Source organism: Aspergillus oryzae, chromosome 1 (assembly GCF_000184455.2).
Source record: "Aspergillus oryzae RIB40 DNA, chromosome 1".
Lineage (NCBI taxonomy): Eukaryota > Fungi > Ascomycota > Eurotiomycetes > Eurotiales > Aspergillaceae > Aspergillus > Aspergillus oryzae.
In genome coordinates, this window is record NC_036435.1 from 948,280 (window position 1) to 970,208 (window position 21,929).

The following is a 21,929-nucleotide window of genomic DNA, read 5'->3' on the forward strand; positions in this document are numbered from 1 at the left end:
CGACGATGAATAAAACAGACTATGAGATAGAGCCAAGTGAATTCAGGATTCACGCAATTGAGTGAGAGGTTGTGTAGGTGAAGTCGGGAAGCCGACGAGGTGATTCGGCGGAAACGGAGGAAATGCAGCCATAGTAATAATTAAATACACTTTAGCCTCGGAGACGGAGGGATGACGTCGATGGAACGCATGTGCCCACCGCCAGTCTAATTTAATCATGCAGCTTCACCACATTCGCCACCATCATCTTCGAATTATGAGAACTTGATGGACGTATTCAATTACTAGCAGTCCTGGTGGTAAATGAAGTGGGAAGAATCTTTAGATCGGATTTCTTTTATCGGCCCAGTGAGTCAATACTTGACTCCAAGAATTAGAACTAACCCTACTAAGTATTACCCTACCCTAGGTCATTCATAAACATGTACATCATAAATCTCGAAATGCTCTGTACAATCAGACTTGCCCCTTACTGGGCCTTAGGCAGCGAGGCCTGGAGCGGCAGTTTCCGTGAGGAGTTTCCAACGTAGATCGTCTTGGGGTAAGGAGTGACGGTCCAGTCCTGAGCCGAAACGTCCCAGTTTGCAAGGTCACGACGGGTAAGGGTCGTTGTCCACACGGCCTCCTGCGAAGGGGCCAAGTGAATACGCTCAAACTTGCGCAGTACCACCTTGGGCTCATTCGGGCCGCCTAGGGAAACGTACTACACAGAAAAAGTTAGCATTGAAATTATTACACATCACCCAATCAGGTCAACTTACCAGCTGAGGAACTTCATCACCGGCGACATTGCCCGTGTTCTTGACCTTCACAGAGACGCGGAAAAGATCCTCGTACAGACCGGGGTTTCCTCCGGCACCACCACTAGCGGGCAAACGGGGCTGGGCAGACCCATCCGTGGCGCCTTCGGGAATATACTTGGAGTCTTCCCAGCCGTAGTTAGAATCGTCAGACGATGCCTTCAGGTCGGTAGAGTTGATCCAGGGATAGATAAACTCATGGATCCTTTCCAGCCCCTCCGGATACACGTACTCCGACGCATCGCCAATTTCACCAAAGTTCTTTGCAGCTTCAGTCATGCCACTGGTGGGAGTGTATCGGGACGCGTTCAGGGGCTGAACATGGAGGTCGGAGAGCTCGAAGGTGGTGTAGCTCAAGCCGTAGCCAAACTCGTAGATAGGGGTCTCATTGAACTTATCGAAATGGCGGTAATCGATGAAAACACCCTGGGTGAAATCAGACTGGGGCGCTCCGTTGCCATTGTTGGCATCCTTGACCAAGGGAGAACCATACGACTCCCGGGTCTTGCCCCAAGTGAAAGGAGACTTGGCGCCAGGGTTGACACGACCGTACAGCACATCGGCAATGGAGTTACCAGACTCCTGGCCTGGCAGACCAGCCCAGAGAATACCAGTGACATTGGGGTGGTCATACCATTCATCGATCAAAACTGGTCCGACGGAGTGGATGATGACAACGGTGTTGTTACAGTTATTCGCTGCGGTCTTGACCACATTGTCGCCGTTCTTCCACAGAGTGATGTTGTTACGATCGCCCTCATTTCCATCCACACTAAGATAGCCTTCTCCTGAGTCGGAGTTGACGAACACGAGAGATACGCTGGCCTGGCGGGCAGCCGCAGCGATCTTGTCGAGCGCCCAACTGTCGGTCACGGCGAAGACATTACCACGGCCCTGAAGAACTTCGTTCTGAATCGCCTGCTCTGGTGTCACGAGGTATGGGAAATTCGCAGTACCGCTACCCCAGGCCATGGCAAGGGTACCGTTATCGCAACCACGGTCATCACAGCCGTTAGCGCCCCACGAGTTGGAACCCGCATCCTCTCCCAGAAGGGCGACCAGCTTTTCCTTGCGGCTCAAGGGCAAGGCACCCTTGTTCTTCAGCAGAACAGTGCTCTGCGCGCCGATGCGACGGATTAGGTCGGCATGATCGCGTTGCACGTCCACGAATTCGTTGACCCTCTCGTAAGCACCTTCCGAAACATGGTTATGCGCGAAACCATATTCGTCCCTGGTCCACGAGCTGAAGTTGGGAGGGGTGTATTTGGTGTCGCGGCCAACCTTGTAATAAGCGGCCATGATACGGACAGCCATGTCATCAACACGCCATTGGGGGATTGTACCGTTAAGGACACCGACCGTCAAGTTTGCACCCCAGAAAGACGTACCACTATCGAAGGTAACATCACCGGGCATCGACATATCCAGACCTGCTAAAGCAGCGCCTACGCCGCTGTGATGAGCGGTCCAATCACTCATGACGAAGCCTTGGAAACCAAGCTCCGCCTTCAAAAGCTTGTTCAGAGTTTCGCTATTCTCGCAACCGTAGCTGTTGTTGATTTGGTTGTAAGAGCACATGACAGCACCGACTCCAGCGCGTACTGCATCCGCGAAGGGCCAGAGGTACAATTCATGCATAGTCTTGTCATCAACGTTGGAACTCAAACTGTCGCTTACGTTGAATCCGTAACCCGCAGCCTCGGGTTGTTGGCGGAAATGCTCTTGTTCGTTCATGATATAATGCTTAGCTGTCGCAATGACACCAGCATCTTGAATACCCTTAATCGTCTCCGCAAAAAGTACACCGGTGAGGGCTGGATCTGGTGAGAAACCTTCCCAGTTTCTACCGCCATCCGGATGAGCACCGAGAGGGCCAGCAGCAGGACCCAGCTGAACGTCAATACCCTTATCACTGAACTCCTCACCCATTGCCTGACCACGAAGGTAGGCGAGCGTCTTGTCCCAGGTGGCAGCGACATTAACACCCGCAGGGAAAGCTGAATTGTAGTCCGCTGCGCGTCTACTGTTAGCAACATGTTAGGAAGGAAAGGGAAATAAAAGCCACACGTACAGAAACGAATACCAAGAGGACTATCCTGCAAACACAAGCTGGGGATGTTGAGTCTATATTCACAACAATCAGCCTTCCGTAAGAGTATAAAGTCATGTGAAAATCTACTTACCTGGGAACACTGCCAGTTTGTCCAACACACCTCTCTAGTTGCCATCTGAAGTACTTTAGCTAATCGAGCTTCAGACACGCTAAGGCATACGCAAGCTTACCCTGTTCCAGTCGTTAAGTTGACTTTCTCTGTCAACGTCATCTGGGAAACTATGTCTACAGCGCGTTTGTATACTTCCGCCCATTCACCCTGACCATCTGCCCATGGGGAAGGGTAGAAAGGAGGGGAGTACGCGAGATCATCCTATTCAGAGTAAAAATTGTTAAAAAGCTGATTCAATTGAGTCGAATAGCACCGTATGAGATGCTGAAGCATACCTTGGCACTGACTACTGAGGCAGCCGCCAATGCGGCCACCTCGATCCAACCAAGCTTCATGATAACGTGGCAGGTAACCAGCAGAACAGAAAATGGATACCAGGCCGCCACACAGTGCTCACAAAGAGTGATTGTTGAATGAGGGAAATTCACCAACAGTGGAGGGGAGAAAGGTGATATAAATAAGAACCGGCATGGTAACGAGGGATCAACCGACGCCACCAACGATGGGAAGGTTAAGTACCACACATGATGTATTCCTTGCTTGCTGTCTCGGCACCGCTACCCACTTGCTGTTCCAGCCCAAGCTGTCACGCATGCAAAGGGGGAAAAGGGAGACCCGCTGTTTGCTCGGTGATCGGCGTGGGTGTACCAGATGGAGCGACGCGAGTGGAACAAATTCCATCAATAAATGCGACGATGCGGGAGGAGCTATAATGGATCCTTTCCAAAGGGAAAAAAAAGGGAAAAATAGCAAGAGAGCCAATTAACGTCATACGGAGGAAAAAGCAATGACGATCCGATTCGTTACTCGTAGACTAACGGCGAACTCGGTCCAGCAACCTTCTCTTTCTTAGGGTACTGTGTTGTGAGTCAGTGCACATTGTTGCTCGGCATTCTGAGCCATGGCTTGAGAAAGTCCATCAGGTGGCCTGGTGAGCCGGTTAGAAAGGCATTTGCCCCGCAATAACAACCCTGGCGCGCGTTGGTTTGTTATCTTTTGGCCCTTGGGTACCAGCAAAGAAAAAGAAAACTGGGGGAACCTTTAGAACAACAAAGGGACCATCAGGTACTACGGGGGAAAGCTGGGGACGCTAGTGCCCTTCAGGGGTAGTTCCCTGGTAATCGGATTACAAAACCGCAGTCCATTCATGCCTTCCCAGTACACTACAGTACATACAATACTCCGTAGGCACTGTTGAATTCTACATACATTCTTCGGAAAGTAAAGTTCAAAACAATAATTTTTTTGTAGTATGTTTCGGAACTGATATTCCAGCTCCTTCTCAAAATCGTTAATACTCCTTCCTACTTTCTTTCCCAGGAGTTGAGACACGACAAGGCATGCTCCTGTAGGACAAGGACTGGGTAGATACAGTACATCTGTACCATACTGACAATACCTGGCGAGTTGATCCATATTACCCGTACGCAATATCCATTCCGGGAAAGAAATAGGCCTTAGGCGGCCATTAAACTAGGCAGGATTCAGGAAAGTCACAATAGTCATTACACACCACTATTTCATGGCAAAGGTGAATTAATGGAGAAAATAAAATTAAATCAATTAAAATAAAATATCTCTTGGTTCCACCATGCCATAATCTTAATGACGAGACTAAGATCACAAGTTCCGCATCCGTCTACACAATGCATGGGTGATGTTACGGTATCACTGCGAGACCAGCCTCCCCCGCATCTTACTATCTTTAGAGGGGTTTGCTGGGGAAGGGAGTGAGTTGGCTCACCCTTCTTGAATCATTCTTGGGTCGCAGGGATCATGGTCCCTATCCTTCTTGCCTTCCGCCTCCTGTGTCCTAGATTCCCTTTGGCAGGGAGCAAGGGATGTAACGAGCACGTGTCGTGTCCTGCACAGTGATTCTAGATCTAGACCTATTTCTATGCATTATAAATCATTCCGTGGCTGGAACAATTGGTCGCGAAGAATGAAGAAAAATCAGAAAAGACGGCATCGATAGATTGTGATCATGCAGTCGGAGTGGAGTCCAGTGTTTACTCTCATCGTTGATCGCCCTCCATTATTTCCCGATTCAGGCGGTCGTCGGCACAGACACCGACATCATTTTATCCATTTTAGCAGCCGATGGGTTCAAACCCTCTCCACGGGTCATACTATCCATCGGCATGGCTCGCGTTGCTCATGCTCCGGACAGAGTTAGCATGGGTGTGTGCCTTTCTATGCGGTTGGAATATGGTCCCTACGACATCCCGGGACGATCTTGCAGACTCTTCGAGATCTTCATTCCAACGATGAACTCTGTTTCCGTCTACAGTAGAGATCGCTTGCCACATGGCTGTCAGTTTCACCTTAATCCAAACTCCGAGATAAAAAGCTCGTATAATAATTGAGGATCGGTACCGGGGCACGGACGGCCTCTTAACCATCTCCGTCGGTGTGTCGAAAGTATGATTCCGGAAATGGTCCGAAGGCGAAGATTCGGGGTTGCGGGGAATCCACAGATACTCCGTGAGGCGTTTATTATTGAAGGTGGAAGGAGTCAAGACTCAATGGACTCTCAGGATTCCTCCCGCTCATTCCGACAATCTCATTCTTTGCAAATTATCACCAATACTACTCCGTATTGAGGGTTTCGAGTGTGGGGGAACTTGGCCTGAAGGTTCTGCTTTTCTTCCCCCTCAAAGAACGATTTATTTGACAACAACACTCCGAGTATTTTCAGATCGAAGCACTAATACCATATATTACCGCGCAAGGTGAGTTTAGTACCAAGAATCTTGGCCTGAGGACACTGCACACAATACTCTGTAGCAGCAATACTCAGCATTACTCAGCATTAACCGGGATGCGCAATTTAGCCTGTTTATAATTCATTTAACGCAATGCGGAGTGCATAGTGTACATGTAAATAACCCCACACAGTGTATTTGATAATTTATCTCATTTTGACCATCTATACGGCCTCAGAAGCCAAGAAACAAATAACAACTTGACGTCATTCTCAGCAACTCCACTGTCTGAACACACGATACAAGCATGCCTTTGTCACTTAGACAAATGAGCCAGCCACTGACTAGATCTTGGCAACAAGCAAGCAAATTCTGAACCGCTATTTACTCGGAGGAATATTCCCCACACTTCACGAAGACCGTGGGGTAAACGGGGTCTGGAGTACCTTCAACTGGCCGCAATTCCCGAAGCTACCGCAACCTTGCACTTGGGCAATCCGAGGGCGCTCGGATTCCCGTGTCTTCTGCCGATGTTTAGCCATAAAGAAGGAAATCGTGCTTTTCTCTTCTAGACTTGGTAACCAATTATACCCTAGTCTGACTCTAAGAGTCATTTTTTGTATCTTTTAAGTTGAGGGTCCAGATATAGAGTTTCGAGTATGGATATTGACCACACAGGTGTCGTCGGGCACTTCGGCTCTGGGGAACGGTACTCTACGCGGTGCTTCGGTATTGGTTGCATTTCCTTGCTCTAACCGGGGTAGTATACTCGGTGTCGCGGAGCTTATGCGTCGACTAGTTTTCCAGAGGAAACTAGGGTATACGGGGTACCGCTTGGCTTGAACCCGCGCTATGATACTCTGTATCAGATCCAAGTCGGCTACCAGATGGGCAAACTGCCGTATTCATGCAACATCTTCCTTGCGATTATTCAAAATGTACTATTTCCAATCAGCTTAACGTATTTTGTCTAAGCGTGGCCTGTGAAGAACGGAGGCAAAAGTGTACGCTGTGAGATGGGCCCATTATGGAAGTATCACACCATTAGCACACGATCATCATGCAAAACGTGCTAAAGACCTGGCAATGAAGAGTGATTCAGCATCACCACTGCAAGTATTCGCTCTAGATTGCCATCTCAACTTCAAGAATAGATAAGCCTCCTGATCAACAACCTCCTACTAATATTCTCAGAAGTTTAGCATTGCAAATGCGAACCTAGGCGAAATTCCAAAATAGCAGTAACTCAAATAACTCGCATCCTATTAATCCACCAACTAAGAAGGCCATGAATGGAGAGCACAATGATTGTTGATCCATACAGTAGTATACATAACTACACATAACCATCCAAACAACCCCCCCGAAAAGCGACTCCCAATTCAGTACACCATCACACAATGTAAATCCCAAAGCAATTGTCCCACATACCCACCTCACCCAGGAGCCCAAGACCGGGCAAAGATATCCGGCCGATACTCACTCCCCGAACTCGGCGAACTTCTCCCTCAAACCACCGTTTCTCAAAGTCTCCCTGACTAAGACCAATACCGACAGCTATTATCAACTTCCACTTGTAATTCCGATCCCGATTCTTCTCTGCTATATCGGACCGTACCATGACCCGACAACGGCAAAATAGCCTAAGTGGTTACGTATTCATGCTAAATACCGGCTAAGGTAGAATGGGTTCCATGGGATTTCCCGAAAAGCATCAAGATGACGGCCCGAGGCGGTCGGTGGAGCCGCGGTGAGTTGTCGGGCAATGGATATGTCATGGTTATAGCATTTGTGGAATATAGCTCCGGGTTCTGGAGATAGGTAAGGGGTTATGTAGGTTTGCCACGAGTCTTGACGTAAGGTTTTCTTTTGAGGCTCCTTTCGAGAATCACCGTGGAACCTTATACTGGGACTTGGTAGGGTTGTGTTGTGTTTGGTTATTTCCTCTAGCGGTGCTTACGTGTTGTTTGGTTGTATAGTTTGAACGGAACCGTGCTTTTGAGCTGGGTAGGTCCTGGTCATTGTCGGAAGTTTGGTTCAATCAATCACGCTGTTAAAATTAAGTTTGGTTCTCGGAGACATATACTGGTCAGAACCCATAGAAGTTAAGTACAATCTGCAAAATCCCTCACATGATAGTCGTCACAATCTGTTTCACAATATATACGTCAACTGCCCCTGCCATGCTCATCAGAGACAGCAGGGCTTTTCGGTCCTCGGGTATTTTATCAGAGCTTGGCTTCTCGTAGAGCTCCAAAAGAAGAACCATTAGATGGGCTGATGTCTGGAATCGCATCTGGGAGGTCAGAGTTCTCTCCATGTGCCAATCTGAACAATGGCTCCCAAACGGTGACAGCCCGCTTGGTGATATGCCCATTACCCATCTCGGGAAGATGATAATAGATCAGTTTATCTGCGGAGCATTCCAGCAGTTCGCCAGCCATGCCCGTTTCATCTTCTAAGAAGATTTGAACTGCGTCGAGGACCGTCTTCATCGGAGTCCGGCTAAAGGTCTCCAGGTTAGTGACCGCTCAAACATGAATAAGAATACGAAGAGAGGGAGATAGAGCGGCGAAACGGCTTTTGATGGGCAGAACCTACCATTCCGGTGCCACAGCCTCAATCATCTCAGGAGGAACAATGGGCGTGGCGACAATACCCGGCAAGACACAGTTGATATGGATATTATCCTTGGCCTTCAACACTGGCGCAACGCCACGAACAAATTGGTTGACTGCTGCCTTTGTCCCGCTGTATTCGGGATACGTTCTATGGGGGAAAATACCCCCGATACTGCCGGTCACCACAATCCTTCCGCCCGCCTCGGGCCTGTTGTGCCGCATAAAATGCGTTGCCAATACAGTGCCATATACGACACCTTTGAAATTTATATCGGTGCAGGAGAGGTCCGGCTCTGGAGGGACGTCCTCGACGCCTTTATCGCGCCGGTTAAGGAGATAAAGCGAAGACTGGTCACCTACGCCAGCGTTCGCGCACAGTGCATCAATTCTCCCCCATAACCGGAAAACCTTTCTAAAAACAGCAGCCTGGCTCTGATAGTCGCTGACATCTGCTTGGTAAAATCGTGCGTTCTCACCCAGGCTCTGCACAAGATCGTTTCCGGCTTGGGCTCGGCGGCCAACACAGGCGACTTTCCATCCACGTGAATGCAGGTCCCTGGCAATATCGGCTCCAATGCCAGACTAGCAGAAGAAAGATATGGAGTAAGTGCGTCTGCCATCCTTTATTGACTAAGTGAAGTACTTACAGTCGCGCCTGTTACAATGGCAACTGGAATATTCCTTGCGTTCATTTTCGTTGTAGGATATATGTGTGAGCGACAAAAATTGGGAGGACCAGCATTCAGACATTGTGCCACATGCTAAGAACCACTACTTTTAGTTAGGACTGCAAGCGCACACAAGTAGCTTCGGAGATATTAATTGATTGCTGGCTAGCCCATGCCCATTACCCGCAGTGGAGAAAGAGCCCTACGCGATGTGACTTAGTCTCTTTCCATAGCGGGTAGTCAGGGGGCGATGAAACAGGAGGGGGGGGGGGAAGCCCAGCCAAAGTACAAGAAATCATATAAGAAACGTTGCTATAGCCGTTATTCTGGACAGTCAATGCCACACTCTTAGCAGTAAAGTGGCTTGCGGGTCAAAGCTCTTCCCCGCTGTCATAAATGGGGTCCTGTCAAGCGTCGTCCATCTAGCACTCTTGAACCGCTAACGGCGGATGAACCGAAGTAGCGCACGATCAGCACTCTCAGACATACAAGGAGATTGTCGGCTGATTGGCGGGTCCTTTACCACATGTCCCAGCATGTTCGATCAGTGGTTGAAATGGTGTGTTCAGGTTTAGAGACGGCATCATTGCTCTTGAAAGTATTATCAAGTTCATTGGTGAGGACAGGTCAGGCCACCGCGCTAAGATACCAAGCCACTCCCAACGGTGGTGAACCGTGTGGCCTAGCGGTGCCTTAACCCTCCATAATTAGTCAAGCCGAAAGTATATTCATTCGGGGTCTCGTTGCAATTCGTTCGAAGCATGCATCTCACAGTTTGTCCATGCATCATTAGTTCGACTTGAAAGAATGGCCCGGCGGGAGTCCTTCGAGTTGGGATCCATAGATGGGGTCTAGTACAAAATAAGGACGGGTAACGTGACATGACATCCCACCCATCAGGACAGGAGTCGAGTCGCTGGGTACTCCGTCTGTATATCCAAGCTACACTTCATTCTCCATATTGACTTCTAGTCCGATTTTCAATATGAGCATCCAGCATTATCCTTACATTGAACTAATAAAGCGAACAACTTAATGATTGAATGCAACATCCCCGCTACATATTAAAACATATATCACAAGGGGACGGTGGGCATCGTTGTCTCCACCAGTAAGTCTCCTTCCATAAATGTATACATGTATCATCGTTGGCTCTCGTATTTGCTGGTGTCATAAGCAACCAGCCTGTTTGTTATGATGCATCCGATTACATACAAACAAACGTACGAAACTCACACCGATAGTTCGCCCAGGGTGCCTGATTTTAGCATTCGTGACCAGTGGTTCACTAGCGGAATTCGTTCCGAACCAGGTTATCACCAATACATATCATAGCGTGGGTTAAATTGGACATTTGTTGGCCCCAAAGGGGGTCTCTGGTGGCACTGATCTCAGGTTTGTATGATGCGATATACTGCGATGATTTGTTCCTTTCACAATGACAAATAACATGCCTTAGAACCCTGGTCTGGTAAGAGCACGCTGGGAAAAATACGAGATGCTGTGCAGTCCTAGTTGCTATAAACTCGATTGAAGACGGCCATCGTTGCAGCAGTCGCTATTCCTCCAGCGATATAACCATCTACTTTTGGTGGGTCGACAGTAGCCGATTTTCAGTCGTGACTGGAGCCCCCTGGTCGAGTTTCCGGCCCCCTGAAAGTGATGTACTTTGTCAAATAGCTTCCACAAAGACGAGGATGGGCCTGAAAATTTTGAGTTCTTGGTAGTGGCGGTCAATGAAACACGGATATCTTAACGATGATATCTGAGAGATAGAAACTAGTCACCGCTAATCTCGTCTAGGACCTGGAATAAAATCTGGTTTTGCACTCTGCATCCTTCGTCAGTTGTAAGGCCATTGCTAAAACCCGCCCAGAGCTTCTTCTGAATCTCTGCCATATCCAAGCCACGTCTGTTATGTTGCTTGATCAGCTCTTCCGCAATTGCGCAGAGAGTCGTATTGAGAACATCGTAGCTAGTGGGTCTTGAACCCGCTGCTGTATCAGGAAGACAACCACAAATGGACTGACGTTGATTGGGTACTTGTTGATTTAAAGTCACCTGAGGCTCGGTTTTTTGAGTGAGTCTTGTAGCATTCTGAGAAACGTCTGTCTTTGATAAGCCGCCTAAGTCCTCTGCGTGGGGAGCCTTGGAATCCGTCTGGCACCTAGGTAAGGAAGGCGGACTCCGACAATTCTTCTGATGAGTTTGCACGTCTAGGGACTGTCTTAGAGCGGGAATGGCAACCTTCTGAGCCGTGTTTGGGTCCTCAACTGCCTGAACGTATTCTGCAATGATTTCGGCAGGTATCTCCAAGCGAGAAAAAAGAAGTCTCAAGCCCCTGTTTTCAGCTTCCAGCTTCTGAACAGCCAGTCTATGTTCAACATCTTTTTGATGGGCTTGTTCTTGGAGAGCTACCAGCTTCTGCTCCAAGCCACGGATGTGCTCCTGCTTCCTAGCACGGCTCTTGCGCTGGTTTTCTCGAACTCGAGCAAGTTTATCAATTTTCTAGCAACGGGGTCAGACAACTCAGTCACTGACTGGGCGACACTAGATCTCCGGGGCTTCAACCTTTTGATTAACATTATCCATGACTCATTTGAAGCAGCTAAGCTGTAATGTTGGACTAGATATCATGCCTTTGAGGAAAGAATATTACAGTGCTGAATGGTTCCACAGACAGGAGACTTTACGGCAAAAAGCCCATATCGACACGTGACAGCGGACGGCGTAATCGCAAATAAATTAGCTTCAGGGTCCACCCGACCGGAACGGTAGTTAAAATAAGATCTCCCTCGGCACATCATTTCTTTGACCAGATCAGGGAAAGGCACTTCGGCTTGCTTAAAGTGATTAAGACAATGAGCTATCACTGGGTCCAGTGGAGCAGCACATCATAATAGTGGTGTTTTGCCGCAGCTTGCGGCAGAAAATCCCCAACCAAGTGGAGATGAAGGTCAATAGCTGGTTCGAACCACTGTTCCCTCCGTCGAATGCGTAACAAGATCCATAAGTCATTCGAGTTAACCAACACTCAAATGGGGAATCGAATCGGGAGGAGTGGCGCCTTCTGCACAACGTCATTAGCCGTCAGTTCGCTGCTTGCTTATTCATTCAAGGGCGAACAATAGTCGCACTACTCCTTCCTCTTTCTCACCGATTCCTAGACGGCTTCTGTCTCACGCTTTCTAAGCTCGTATTGACTGCAAATTCACTGTTTGGGCGGGTGTCACTTTCATGTGTACTAAACCACCGCGATTCTCTTGTAGCTATGGTTTCTACGCGACACCATCCCCGCGACTTTCCGCCTCCATCAACGGGAAAGGCCTCCTCGCCATCTAACAACAGCAATGGCACTACGAATAGATGGGTACACGCCCCATCGACTGCGATCATCATTTGGCTCGTCGTGTCAGTCCCGGTAGTTATCTGGGATGCAGGCTATGTGTTGCTCCGGCCGCATAGCATGCCAGGCAACAAATTGCATTTCCCTATCTGGATTCCTTATGCGCGGTATGGAGCAATCGACTATATCTACGGCTGGCCGGCGTTCAATGCTCGGAACGGTTTCCCAGCAGCACAAACAGTCTTGAACCTTGTGGAATGTATCGGGTACATCTATTACCTCTGGATGGTGTATAGGCACGGAGTCTCATCGTCGGGCGGTCGCGGGCAGCGCAAAACTAAAAAGGGGCTTATGTGGATGTTGAGGACCGAGAAGGTGGTCTCTGGACGAACTGGAGCCACTGCCCTTCTAGTCGCGTACAGCGCATCTCTTGCGACTCTCAGCAAGACTGTTCTCTACTGTGAGTTTTGAAGATAAGAGTCGCCTATATCAGGTACTTGTGCTTACAAGGATCCTAGTGCTGAACGAGGTTTTCTCCGGCTTTGATAATATAGGACATAACGATGCTATAACTCTGATCTCTCTGTGGATTATACCAAAGTAAGCTTTCTGTGTCATTATCTCACTTCGTTTGCTTATAGGTGGGCCAGTGGTCTTTGGATTATTTTCCCTGGTTACAATAGTTATATCTTGGGCGCGGAAATCGTGGCTTCCCTTGAAAGCGCCGTGCCACGCCAGCGTGTTGGACGATCTAAGTTGTAGTAGGATCCGTTGTCGGAACGGCATTTATGCGGGGGACTGTTACATGACATGCCACGCGTGGAACATGAATCGCAGCCGACCAAAGCATCTTTGGATGTGATTGTTCGACGAGTGATCTAGTATGGCGCTGACGTTTAATCTTAGATATGCACAGTCGGATTGCGAATGTAATAGAAAGAGTTCTGCAACAGGGTCCGGGCGAGGATCACGCTAATGTCAAGCTCAGCACCCTTTTAAGTATTAAGTATATCCCCCAGGGTGGATGACTATCTTGCCGAATACGGAGTATGTTCGAAGTATAGTGTGGGGTATCCACCTGGCACAGTAGATAATGGACCGTAATGTCACCGCAAGGGTTTTATAACCATTGTCGAAGGAGGTGGGAAATGTCCCGGACTACTGAAGGAGTTTGTACATGTCACCGCCTGAATTGTCAGGCGACCAATCCATCATTAGATAGTCGATGATAGATTCAAATAGTAGCGGTAGTAGTATAAGGTGAGGATCCACAACCAACGATTCCGTTTTCATATTTGAACTATTTGAAGTAAAAAAAAAAGGGAGAAGAAGTCACCAACCAATATGATACAGAGGAACCATTTTCCTGGGACCCGATCCAAAGAATGTTTGGTTCACCCAATGATCGTCTCCGCATATAACTGAAAATGACCCTCAGAAGACGGGGTTAAGACGCCCATTAAATCCAGATTCGATGATTCCTCGCGACTCTTAGCTGCATTAAGCCTGGTACCAAGAGGAGTTTAGTCTCCAACTCTTTCTTTCTCCTCCGCTTTTTCGTTTGACTCTCTTTACAGCAAAATAATCCCTCAACCTCTGGCGAACGCCCGTAGTGAGCCCGAGTTAGTTGCGGACAGAACTCGGGGCCGTCGCCAACAACATTAATAATCCCCAGCATGACGACGGCCAGCAATGCCAAGCCGCCACCGACCGACCCTCAATCTTCCCCATACCCACCAGAAGCGACCGCCTCATCCCGCAATTTTGTCCCGTCATTCTCCCGAGACCAAGACGAGATCTCTTGGACCTCTCCCCAATCGACTTTCTCCGGTATACCGAACGATGACCCGCGCCTGGCTCTTGGGGTACCTCCACCCGTCATGATCCCGCCCGAGTCCGACGAATCCCCCTTGGCCTCCTCCGCAGGCCTCACCTTGGGGCACGACGATATCGCCCTTCCCGACGATATCGACACGCACAGCCGAGCCAGTTCACGCGACCCCGGGAGCGTCCAAACCGGAGGCGATATCAGTACTATTCTAGAGGGCGGATACGACCATCACCCCGACGACGGGAAAGGAGATTCCGTGAATGGTGAGCAAAGAAACGAAAAACCAGCGTGGAGCGAAATGAAGACAAAGGCTGGGAAGGAGCGAAAGCGCCTCCCCTTGGCGTGTATCGCATGTAGGAGGAAAAAGATTCGATGTTCGGGCGAGAAGCCCGCGTGCAAACACTGCTCGCGCTCGCGGATTCCCTGCGTATATAAAGTCACCACCCGGAAGGCAGCGCCTCGGACAGATTATATGGCAATGCTAGATAAACGGCTGAAGAGAATGGAAGATCGCGTTATTAAGACCATCCCGAAGGAAGAGACGAGGGATATGGCAGCCATCGGACGATCCGTGGTTCGGCCTCCCCAACCAGGGCAGGCCTCGAAGAGCCAGAAGAAGCGGTCAGCCGACGAAGCTTTTGCGAATGAGATGGACGAGTGGGCTCGTGGAGAGCGCAAAGCTTCACTGGATATATTCCCAATGCGCCGGGAAAGTAAGATTAACGATGTAACTGGTTTGATGACTGAAGGGGCAGAATTTTTACCCTCGTTAGAGATTCAAGAACATCTAGCGGAAGTTTTCTTTGATTGTGTCTATGGGCAGTCTTACCTCCTGCTCCACAAACCCAGCTTTATGCGCCGATTGAAGGCCAGGACTGTTCCACCAGCTTTGATCCTGGCTGTTTGCGCCGTATCGGCTCGATTTTCAACTCATCCACAACTTAACTCCGAACCGCCTTTTCTACGCGGAGAGAATTGGGCAAACCCAGCCGCTGCAATAGCTTTAAGCCGCCACGACGCCCCCAACATTACTATTCTGACCGTCTTCTTGCTGCTGGGTCTTCATGAGTTTGGAACTTGCCATGGTGGTCGAAGTTGGTCTTTCGGGGGTCAGGCGTTGCGGATGGCATACGCTCTTCAACTGCATAATGAACTCGATGAAGACCCGCTATTGAGCCAGACCAATGGTGGCGGGTCCCAGCTCAGCTTCACTGATCGGGAGATTAGAAGACGTACCATGTGGGCGTGCTTCATGATGGACCGTTATAACTCGTCTGGAAGTCAACGTCCACCTATTGGAAACGAAAAATTTATACAGATACAACTGCCGATCAAAGAGTCGCATTTTCAGATGGAAATCCCGGGACCAACGGAGGACCTGGATGGAAATGTTCCCAATCCAGTTCCGGAAGACGTTGGCCAGCTGTCAAACGCGAAGGACAACATGGGAGTGTCTGCCTATATAATTCGCGCCATAGTATTATGGGGGCGTATCGTGGACTATCTGAATCTAGGAGGAAAGAAGAAGGATGTTCATCCACTGTGGTCACCCGAGTCGGGGTATACGCGCCTCAAACGACAGATTGAGGAGTTTTCTGCATCTCTTCCAAGCCATTTAGCATTCACTTATGAGAACCTCCAGATTCATGCGGCTGACAGGATCGCCAACCAGTTTCTCTTTCTGCATATAATCATTCATCAGAACATGCTATTCTTAAACCAGTTTGCCATTCCTTTATCACCGGGAGGGCGCCCCCCGCGGGATATGCCCAAGGCTTTCTTGAGCAACGCTGGACGGGCCGCGGTAGAGGCGGCCCACCATATCTCTGTGCTGATCGATCGCGCTTCAGCATACCCTCTTACCGTTCCCTTTGCTGGATATTGTGCATACTCAGCCAGCACAGTACATATCTGGGGTATCTTTTCCAAGAATTCCCAGCTCGAGGCTCGGTCAAAGGAAAACCTACGGCATACTTATAGATATCTAAACAAGATGAAGAAATATTGGGGTATGTTCCATTACATGGTGGAAAGCGCTAAGGATCGATACCGGCAGTTTGCAGATGCTGCGATTAAGGGGTCGGTTGTCACCCAGAACGGCAGTCAGATCAGCGCAATGTTTCAGTATGGTGACTGGTTCGACAAGTATCCTCATGGTGTGTCGAGGATGCATTGGGAGGACCCGAACGCTCAAAAGAAGAATAAGACCGACGAAGCCGTGATGAGCCAGAAGCCCGACCTTCAAAGCGTCGAGGACTTCTTTGCCAGTCTATCCCCTACACCACAGCCCAGCGTGTCAGGCCGTCAGCATTCCAAGAAGGACAGCAGAGGCGAAAGTCTGTCTGACATGGGTCAGCCAACCTCTCAACCCATGGTTGACATAAACACTCCAGGGATGATGAACACACCGGGAGCCGGGTTCCCGCAGCCCGCACTGTTCAACCAAGCTCGTGGGCAACTGTACGGCCAGTATCCGTTCGACTTCCCCGTTCCAGCCGACCAACTACCCCAACTCGACCGACAGTTTGTTTACGGCTCCTTTGGCGGTCTCGATCCCTCCACCAATTTCATGCCATCGGAAAATCCGCCCATATCCACCGTAAACGGCTCAGAGCCCTCCCCAGCAACAGCCCCAGACAACTCCGCCATCTTCCCAGGCCAACTAGACCCCAACGCCCCCGCCGGGGTAGGCGAGTACTATCAACCAAGCGCCTGGTTCCTCCCCTTCAACCTAGACCCCGTCAGCGCAGGCGTCGGCCTCGACCCAAGCCCCGCACAAGTCCCCGGCAGCGGAACCCCGGATATGTCCACCTTCAATGGCGGGAACATGCCCATGGGCACATTTGACATGGGAATGGCGAGCGTGAATCGAGGACCCCAGATGAACGAATAACGGAGGGTACCAACGGCGCTTGATATTAGACTTAACGGCGGCATTTTTCTTTTTTCTTGGGGGGTTTTTCTTTTGGCTTTTCTTGCGGGATCCTCTTGGCGAGTTTTTGTAAGGGTTGGTTTGGCAAAAAGAGATGGTTGGAGTTTTGATTATGATCTCTTGATATCTGTACGGTGGTCTTATGTGTATATTTTCCTGGGGTTTAGGGAATATTAATCTCTTCTGATGGGGTGGGTTTCTTTTGTTGGTTTTATAACTTGGATTAGGGTCATGGCAGGTGGTTCAGATATAAGGTGTCATTTGGGGATAAGTATTTATCCTATGCCGAGTAGTAAAGAACATTATCTAGTACATCCCACATCTAGAACTGGAAATACAAAGAAAAGAAGACTGTTCCTTATCTGTAAAAGCCGAGACTAATTATACAATAGGCCAACAGGCGCAAACAAAAACAAAACAAAAATAAGTGCATCATCCGTGAATCGAACACGGGCCTCATCGATGGCAACGATGAATTCTACCACTAGACCAATGATGCTAGTTCATATCTTTTTGATAAAATACTTAATAAATAATCCAAGATCTATTGCCAAAACATCATAACGACTGGTCCATTACTGACTACTGGACCGAAAGACTGACCCGGAATATCCTAAACAATTCATGATCCGCTACATTGGGGAAGTAAGATAGTATTGGTGCTAATGATAGTCTGTTGTAGATACATAAGGTTGTCAGGTGCATTATTAGTTGTATTCCAAGGCTACGTACTCCGTAGTTTGGGATGTGCGGTCTTCGGATACAATATTTTACACTGTATCTACTCAGTAAATGACTCTGTATACTCTGTACACCAGGATCGACTCCATAATTCAATATGAGACCTTGTCGGCAGAGGGAATGCTAGAGCGATTATCATATCCGTGTTTGGAAGCGAAGGAATCCATAGCGCCAATGACCCGTATTCGTAACAGTCCAGGAAAATCTTACATCCAACATGTAATACAGCGAAATCAGACATGACAATCATGTAACGGAACAGACACAGCAGAAAGCAAAGCAAGGGGAGATGCGACGATCATAAATTCTTAATCTTCCCATTCTTCGTCCAGTTGATCTATCAGTCGATTTTCGGCATCGACATCTCTTCCAGAATTTCTCCGCCCGCCGATCGCGCCGATGAACCCGCCGCGCTGGCTGCCGCTGCGGGTGTGGCCGAGAGCCGGCGATCGTTTGAACCGGAACACGCGGCCTAGGGAGGAACCGAGAATGGTGAACATGTCCTAGTTACGCTTGCTGGTTAGCGATGGTTCCCAAGGGCGCCCTGGTTTAGGCATATGGGAAAGGCACAAGTGGAAGGAACCCGGCTAAACAATAGAACTATATAATGAAGTCGTTGATGTCCAACATTCAAGGGCTAATCACAAGAGCAGATCCTGCTGCTGTACACAGAAAACCACGGTTTACCCATGTTCAACATAGGTCTAAATGATTATATAGCAAACAAGAGATAGGAAGAACATAGACCAGATGCTAAAAGTACCGACTCCCTCGATGTAATTGAGCTCTAGACCAGCCAAAGCGGCATTCAATCCATCCTCGAAATTGGTAGCTTCGCATTGTTGAACTCCTTGTAGGAACCTCGATCATGGCGGCGCGCTCTGGACTGAGCCCGCCGAAACGGTATCAATGCGAGTATACTTACTTTTACAAAGTCGAACATGCCCGCCCAGAGACTGTAGTTTGGGCACTGTCTCCAACCGCGTTGGTGCATGACTGTCCGCTGATAAGCGCAGCCACCAACAAGGTACGCGACGACGGCGATCAATGCACTACAGAACGGTGTTAATCCTTTCTGATTTCTTCCATGTAAGGCCTATCGGATAGGTACTCACATCACACCGAATACACCGGCTGGGCCAAGGCCTTGGCCGTCGGCCGGGGCGACGGCACCACAGGCGGCAGAGCTTCGGACTTCAAAGAAGTATGTGCACTGGTCCATAGTGCCAACAAAGGATGCGGTCGCCTGATGTGCTGGAGCGTCGCGATCGCAAAGGAACGACATAATTGTCGATTTGGTGCGCGAGGCATTTCCGATAAGTTCCCCAGCACACGGTGAGCCATCAGTGTAATTCAGAACCAGCTTGCGGCCCCGGAAAAATGGCTCAGACGCTTGTTGCCTAAGAGCAAGTTAGCCCGTGTCCCCTCTAGTTTAGACGGTCACAACCCGCATACAACGTACCCGATAGAATAGACCTTGCCCTCCTTCTCATAATATGCACTGACATTCTGCCACCTTGCGCGGTCGACCCCCACCACATCTTTAATATTCTCCACCACCGGAGCGCAAACGTTTATCGTGAAGTTTGCATGGTAGTCATGACCCTTGGCATGCCAGCTCTCATCGCGGACGTTTCCACGAAGCTTTTCGTCCTTCGTCTTCGGTGGGGATAGAGAGATTGAATTCAGGTCGTAGTAGAAACCGGTAGTCGGGGAGCGTGCCACACAGGGCGGTAAGGCATTTGAGCCTTTTGAATCCGAGGCAGCATAGACGGAAGCATGGGGTGCGGAGAGAAGGAGGAGGAATCCAAGCAACGACGTAGCCAGCGACTTCATGATGGGAGATAAATCCCGCAGGGAGGCGGGATGACTAGCGATAACAATAGTATAAGAAAAGGACCGAGATCGCCGAAGACAAATTTGGCAAGGAAAGAAAGTCCGGTGAGATGTGGATAAATGGGAAAGAATGAATTACGAAAGAGGGTGATTAACGGTGGGAGAGAGACTGAGAGAGGAACCGAGGAAGGAGACGTAAGATGTTGAATCTGTGGTGGTTCTCCAACAATAGACTTGAAACTGCGGAGACAACAAAAGCAAAAGGAACAAAAGGAACAAAACGCAAAAAGTGTCCGCGGCTCCCGTCGGCCACCAATCATCCGGCTCAGACGATTAACCTTCTTTTTTCAAGATACACTCTCCTATTTACAGATAAATACCTTCTACCCAGCCATTGAAGAAGCCCACAGCTTTCTACCTCTTCTACAGTTCTATCTGTGGGTTTCTTTGGCCTCCGCGCGACCGGTCAACAACTCTGCGTCACTGTTAAACCCCCGTGGACCCCCCGAATTTCAGTCGCATCATGGCGCCGAAGAAGAATTCCAAGACCAAAGTCCCGATACAGCCCGTTCCCGAAAAACGGGGTTATGAATTCTTAGGCCCGTATGTTGTTTCAAGAGTGTCGCAGCCATGAACCTAAGAATTGACCTTTTAACAGTCCCGGCGCGTTTGCCTTTGTGACCTGCCTTCCGACTCTCATCTACGCTTTCACCTTCTTATGTAACGATGTTTCCGGCTGCCCTGCTCCCTCGCTGCTCAATCCGTCGACCTTGTCCCTGGACCAGTTAAAGGCGGAGGTTGGTTGGCCCCAAGATGGCCTTAACGGGTTCTTCGACGCTCGCGTGACCCTGTGGGTGTTGAGCTATTACCTCCTCAGCCTGGTCTTGTACGTGTTCCTACCTGGCGAGGAGGTCGAGGGTACGGAATTGGCCTGCACAGGAAGGCTTCGATACAAGTTCAACGGTATGGATATGGTGTTGGATGCTTGAATGCTATCGGCTGACCCATTGACAGCTTTCCCCTCCGCCGTGTTGATCCTCTCCGGTTTGGCTCTGGGCACATACGTCTACGGTGCGGACTTCGCCGTGTGGACTTTTCTTTGGGATAATTACGTGCAGGTCATTACGGCAAACTTGGTGATTTGCACAGCGATCGCGGTCTTTGTTTATGTGAGGAGCTTCTCCATTCCCGCGCCTGGTCAACTCAACCCCGAACTTAGACAATTGGCACCAGGTGGCCATTCTGGCAATGCCCTGTATGATTTCTTCATCGGCCGAGAACTCAATCCTCGAGTGCAGTTGCCTATTCCCTTCGTCAGCGAAGCTTCACGGACGATTGACATAAAAGTATGGTGTGAGATGCGGCCCGGTTTGCTTGGGTGGAACATCCTGAACCTGTCCAACATTGCCCGCCAGTACAGAACGTACGGCTATGTTACGGACTCGATCGTTCTTTCCACCGCATTCCAGCTCTTCTATGTTCTGGATGGTCTGTACATGGAACCAGCTGTCCTAACCACGATGGACGTGATCATGGATGGACTGGGTTTCATGCTCTCTTTCGGTGACATGGTGTGGGTCCCGTTCGTCTACAATTTCCAAACTAGGTATCTCGCGGTTCACCCCGTAGAGTTGGGTCTGAAGGGCATCCTGCTTATCTTGGCCGTAACTGGCGTGGGATACTCGATTTTCCGTGGGGCCAACAACCAGAAGAACCGCTTCCGGACGGACCCCAATGACCCCCGTGTGAAGCATATCAAATATATTGAGACAGCCAGTGGATCCAAGCTGATGACTTCCGGATGGTGGGGCATGGCGCGTCATATCAATTACTTGGGCGACTGGCTGATGTCGTGGGCATATTCACTGCCCACTGGATTTGCCGGCTATACTCTTATCGAAAGCATCAACCAGACTGGCGACGTGCAGAAGCGAGTTGTGCAGACTCCTGAGGTCCGTGGCTGGGGAATGATTTGCACCTACTTCTTCTTGATTTATTTCGGCGTCCTGCTTATCCATCGCGAAAGACGCGACGAAGAAAAGTGCAAGAGGAAGTACGGTGCGGATTGGGACCGCTATACGTCTCTTGTCCGCAGCCGCATCGTACCTGGTATCTACTAGTCGGACTGTGTACTCTATGCTGGGGTTTTCCTAGTGTTGTTTCCGTTTACTTAGACCAAAAGTTCGGGATATGTTCGGATTAGATCCTGGACCCATACAGGTCG

The 21,929-nt window shown here is 49.4% G+C and overlaps 6 protein-coding genes and 1 non-coding gene across 7 annotated transcripts; 3 read left to right on the forward strand and 4 right to left on the reverse strand.

Annotated features, from left to right (window-relative positions):
• Positions 1-469: 469 nt before the first annotated feature.
• On the reverse strand, positions 470-3,360 carry AO090009000356 (beta-glucosidase; the record flags this gene model as incomplete). The annotated part of the gene is made up of 6 exons (XM_001816779.3): positions 470-703; positions 762-2,812; positions 2,872-2,924; positions 2,984-3,028; positions 3,084-3,226; positions 3,301-3,360. The coding sequence occupies 6 exons, from the start codon at positions 3,358-3,360 to the stop codon at positions 470-472; spliced, it is 2,586 nt and encodes an 861-aa protein (XP_001816831.1).
• A 2,996-nt stretch (positions 3,361-6,356) lies between these two features.
• AO090009000357 (uncharacterized protein) lies at positions 6,357-9,603 on the reverse strand (the record flags this gene model as incomplete). The annotated part of the gene is made up of 4 exons (XM_023234918.1): positions 6,357-6,525; positions 8,332-8,933; positions 8,999-9,032; positions 9,509-9,603. 4 exons carry the CDS (start codon positions 9,601-9,603, stop codon positions 6,357-6,359), a joined length of 900 nt encoding a protein of 299 aa, XP_023088627.1.
• A 2,687-nt stretch (positions 9,604-12,290) lies between these two features.
• Positions 12,291-13,127, forward strand: AO090009000359 (uncharacterized protein; the record flags this gene model as incomplete). The annotated part of the gene is made up of 3 exons (XM_023234920.1): positions 12,291-12,825; positions 12,884-12,965; positions 13,007-13,127. 3 exons carry the CDS (start codon positions 12,291-12,293, stop codon positions 13,125-13,127), a joined length of 738 nt encoding a protein of 245 aa, XP_023088628.1.
• A 914-nt stretch (positions 13,128-14,041) lies between these two features.
• AO090009000360 (putative C6 transcription factor) lies at positions 14,042-17,089 on the forward strand (the record flags this gene model as incomplete). Its single annotated transcript, XM_001816782.3, has 1 exon — positions 14,042-17,089. The coding sequence occupies one exon, from the start codon at positions 14,042-14,044 to the stop codon at positions 17,087-17,089; it is 3,048 nt and encodes a 1,015-aa protein (XP_001816834.1).
• Positions 17,090-17,556: 467 nt separating this feature from the next.
• AO090009t00012 lies at positions 17,557-17,627 on the reverse strand. Its single transcript has one exon. It is a non-coding gene; the product is annotated as a tRNA-Gly (tRNA).
• A 925-nt stretch (positions 17,628-18,552) lies between these two features.
• On the reverse strand, positions 18,553-19,705 carry AO090009000361 (putative vacuolar sorting receptor (Mrl1); the record flags this gene model as incomplete). The annotated part of the gene is made up of 5 exons (XM_023234927.1): positions 18,553-18,573; positions 18,633-18,656; positions 18,795-18,921; positions 18,985-19,269; positions 19,332-19,705. The coding sequence occupies 5 exons, from the start codon at positions 19,703-19,705 to the stop codon at positions 18,553-18,555; spliced, it is 831 nt and encodes a 276-aa protein (XP_023088629.1).
• Positions 19,706-20,228: 523 nt separating this feature from the next.
• erg24B (c-14 sterol reductase) lies at positions 20,229-21,825 on the forward strand (the record flags this gene model as incomplete). The annotated part of the gene is made up of 3 exons (XM_001816784.3): positions 20,229-20,308; positions 20,364-20,668; positions 20,720-21,825. 3 exons carry the CDS (start codon positions 20,229-20,231, stop codon positions 21,823-21,825), a joined length of 1,491 nt encoding a protein of 496 aa, XP_001816836.1.
• Positions 21,826-21,929: the final 104 nt, after the last annotated feature.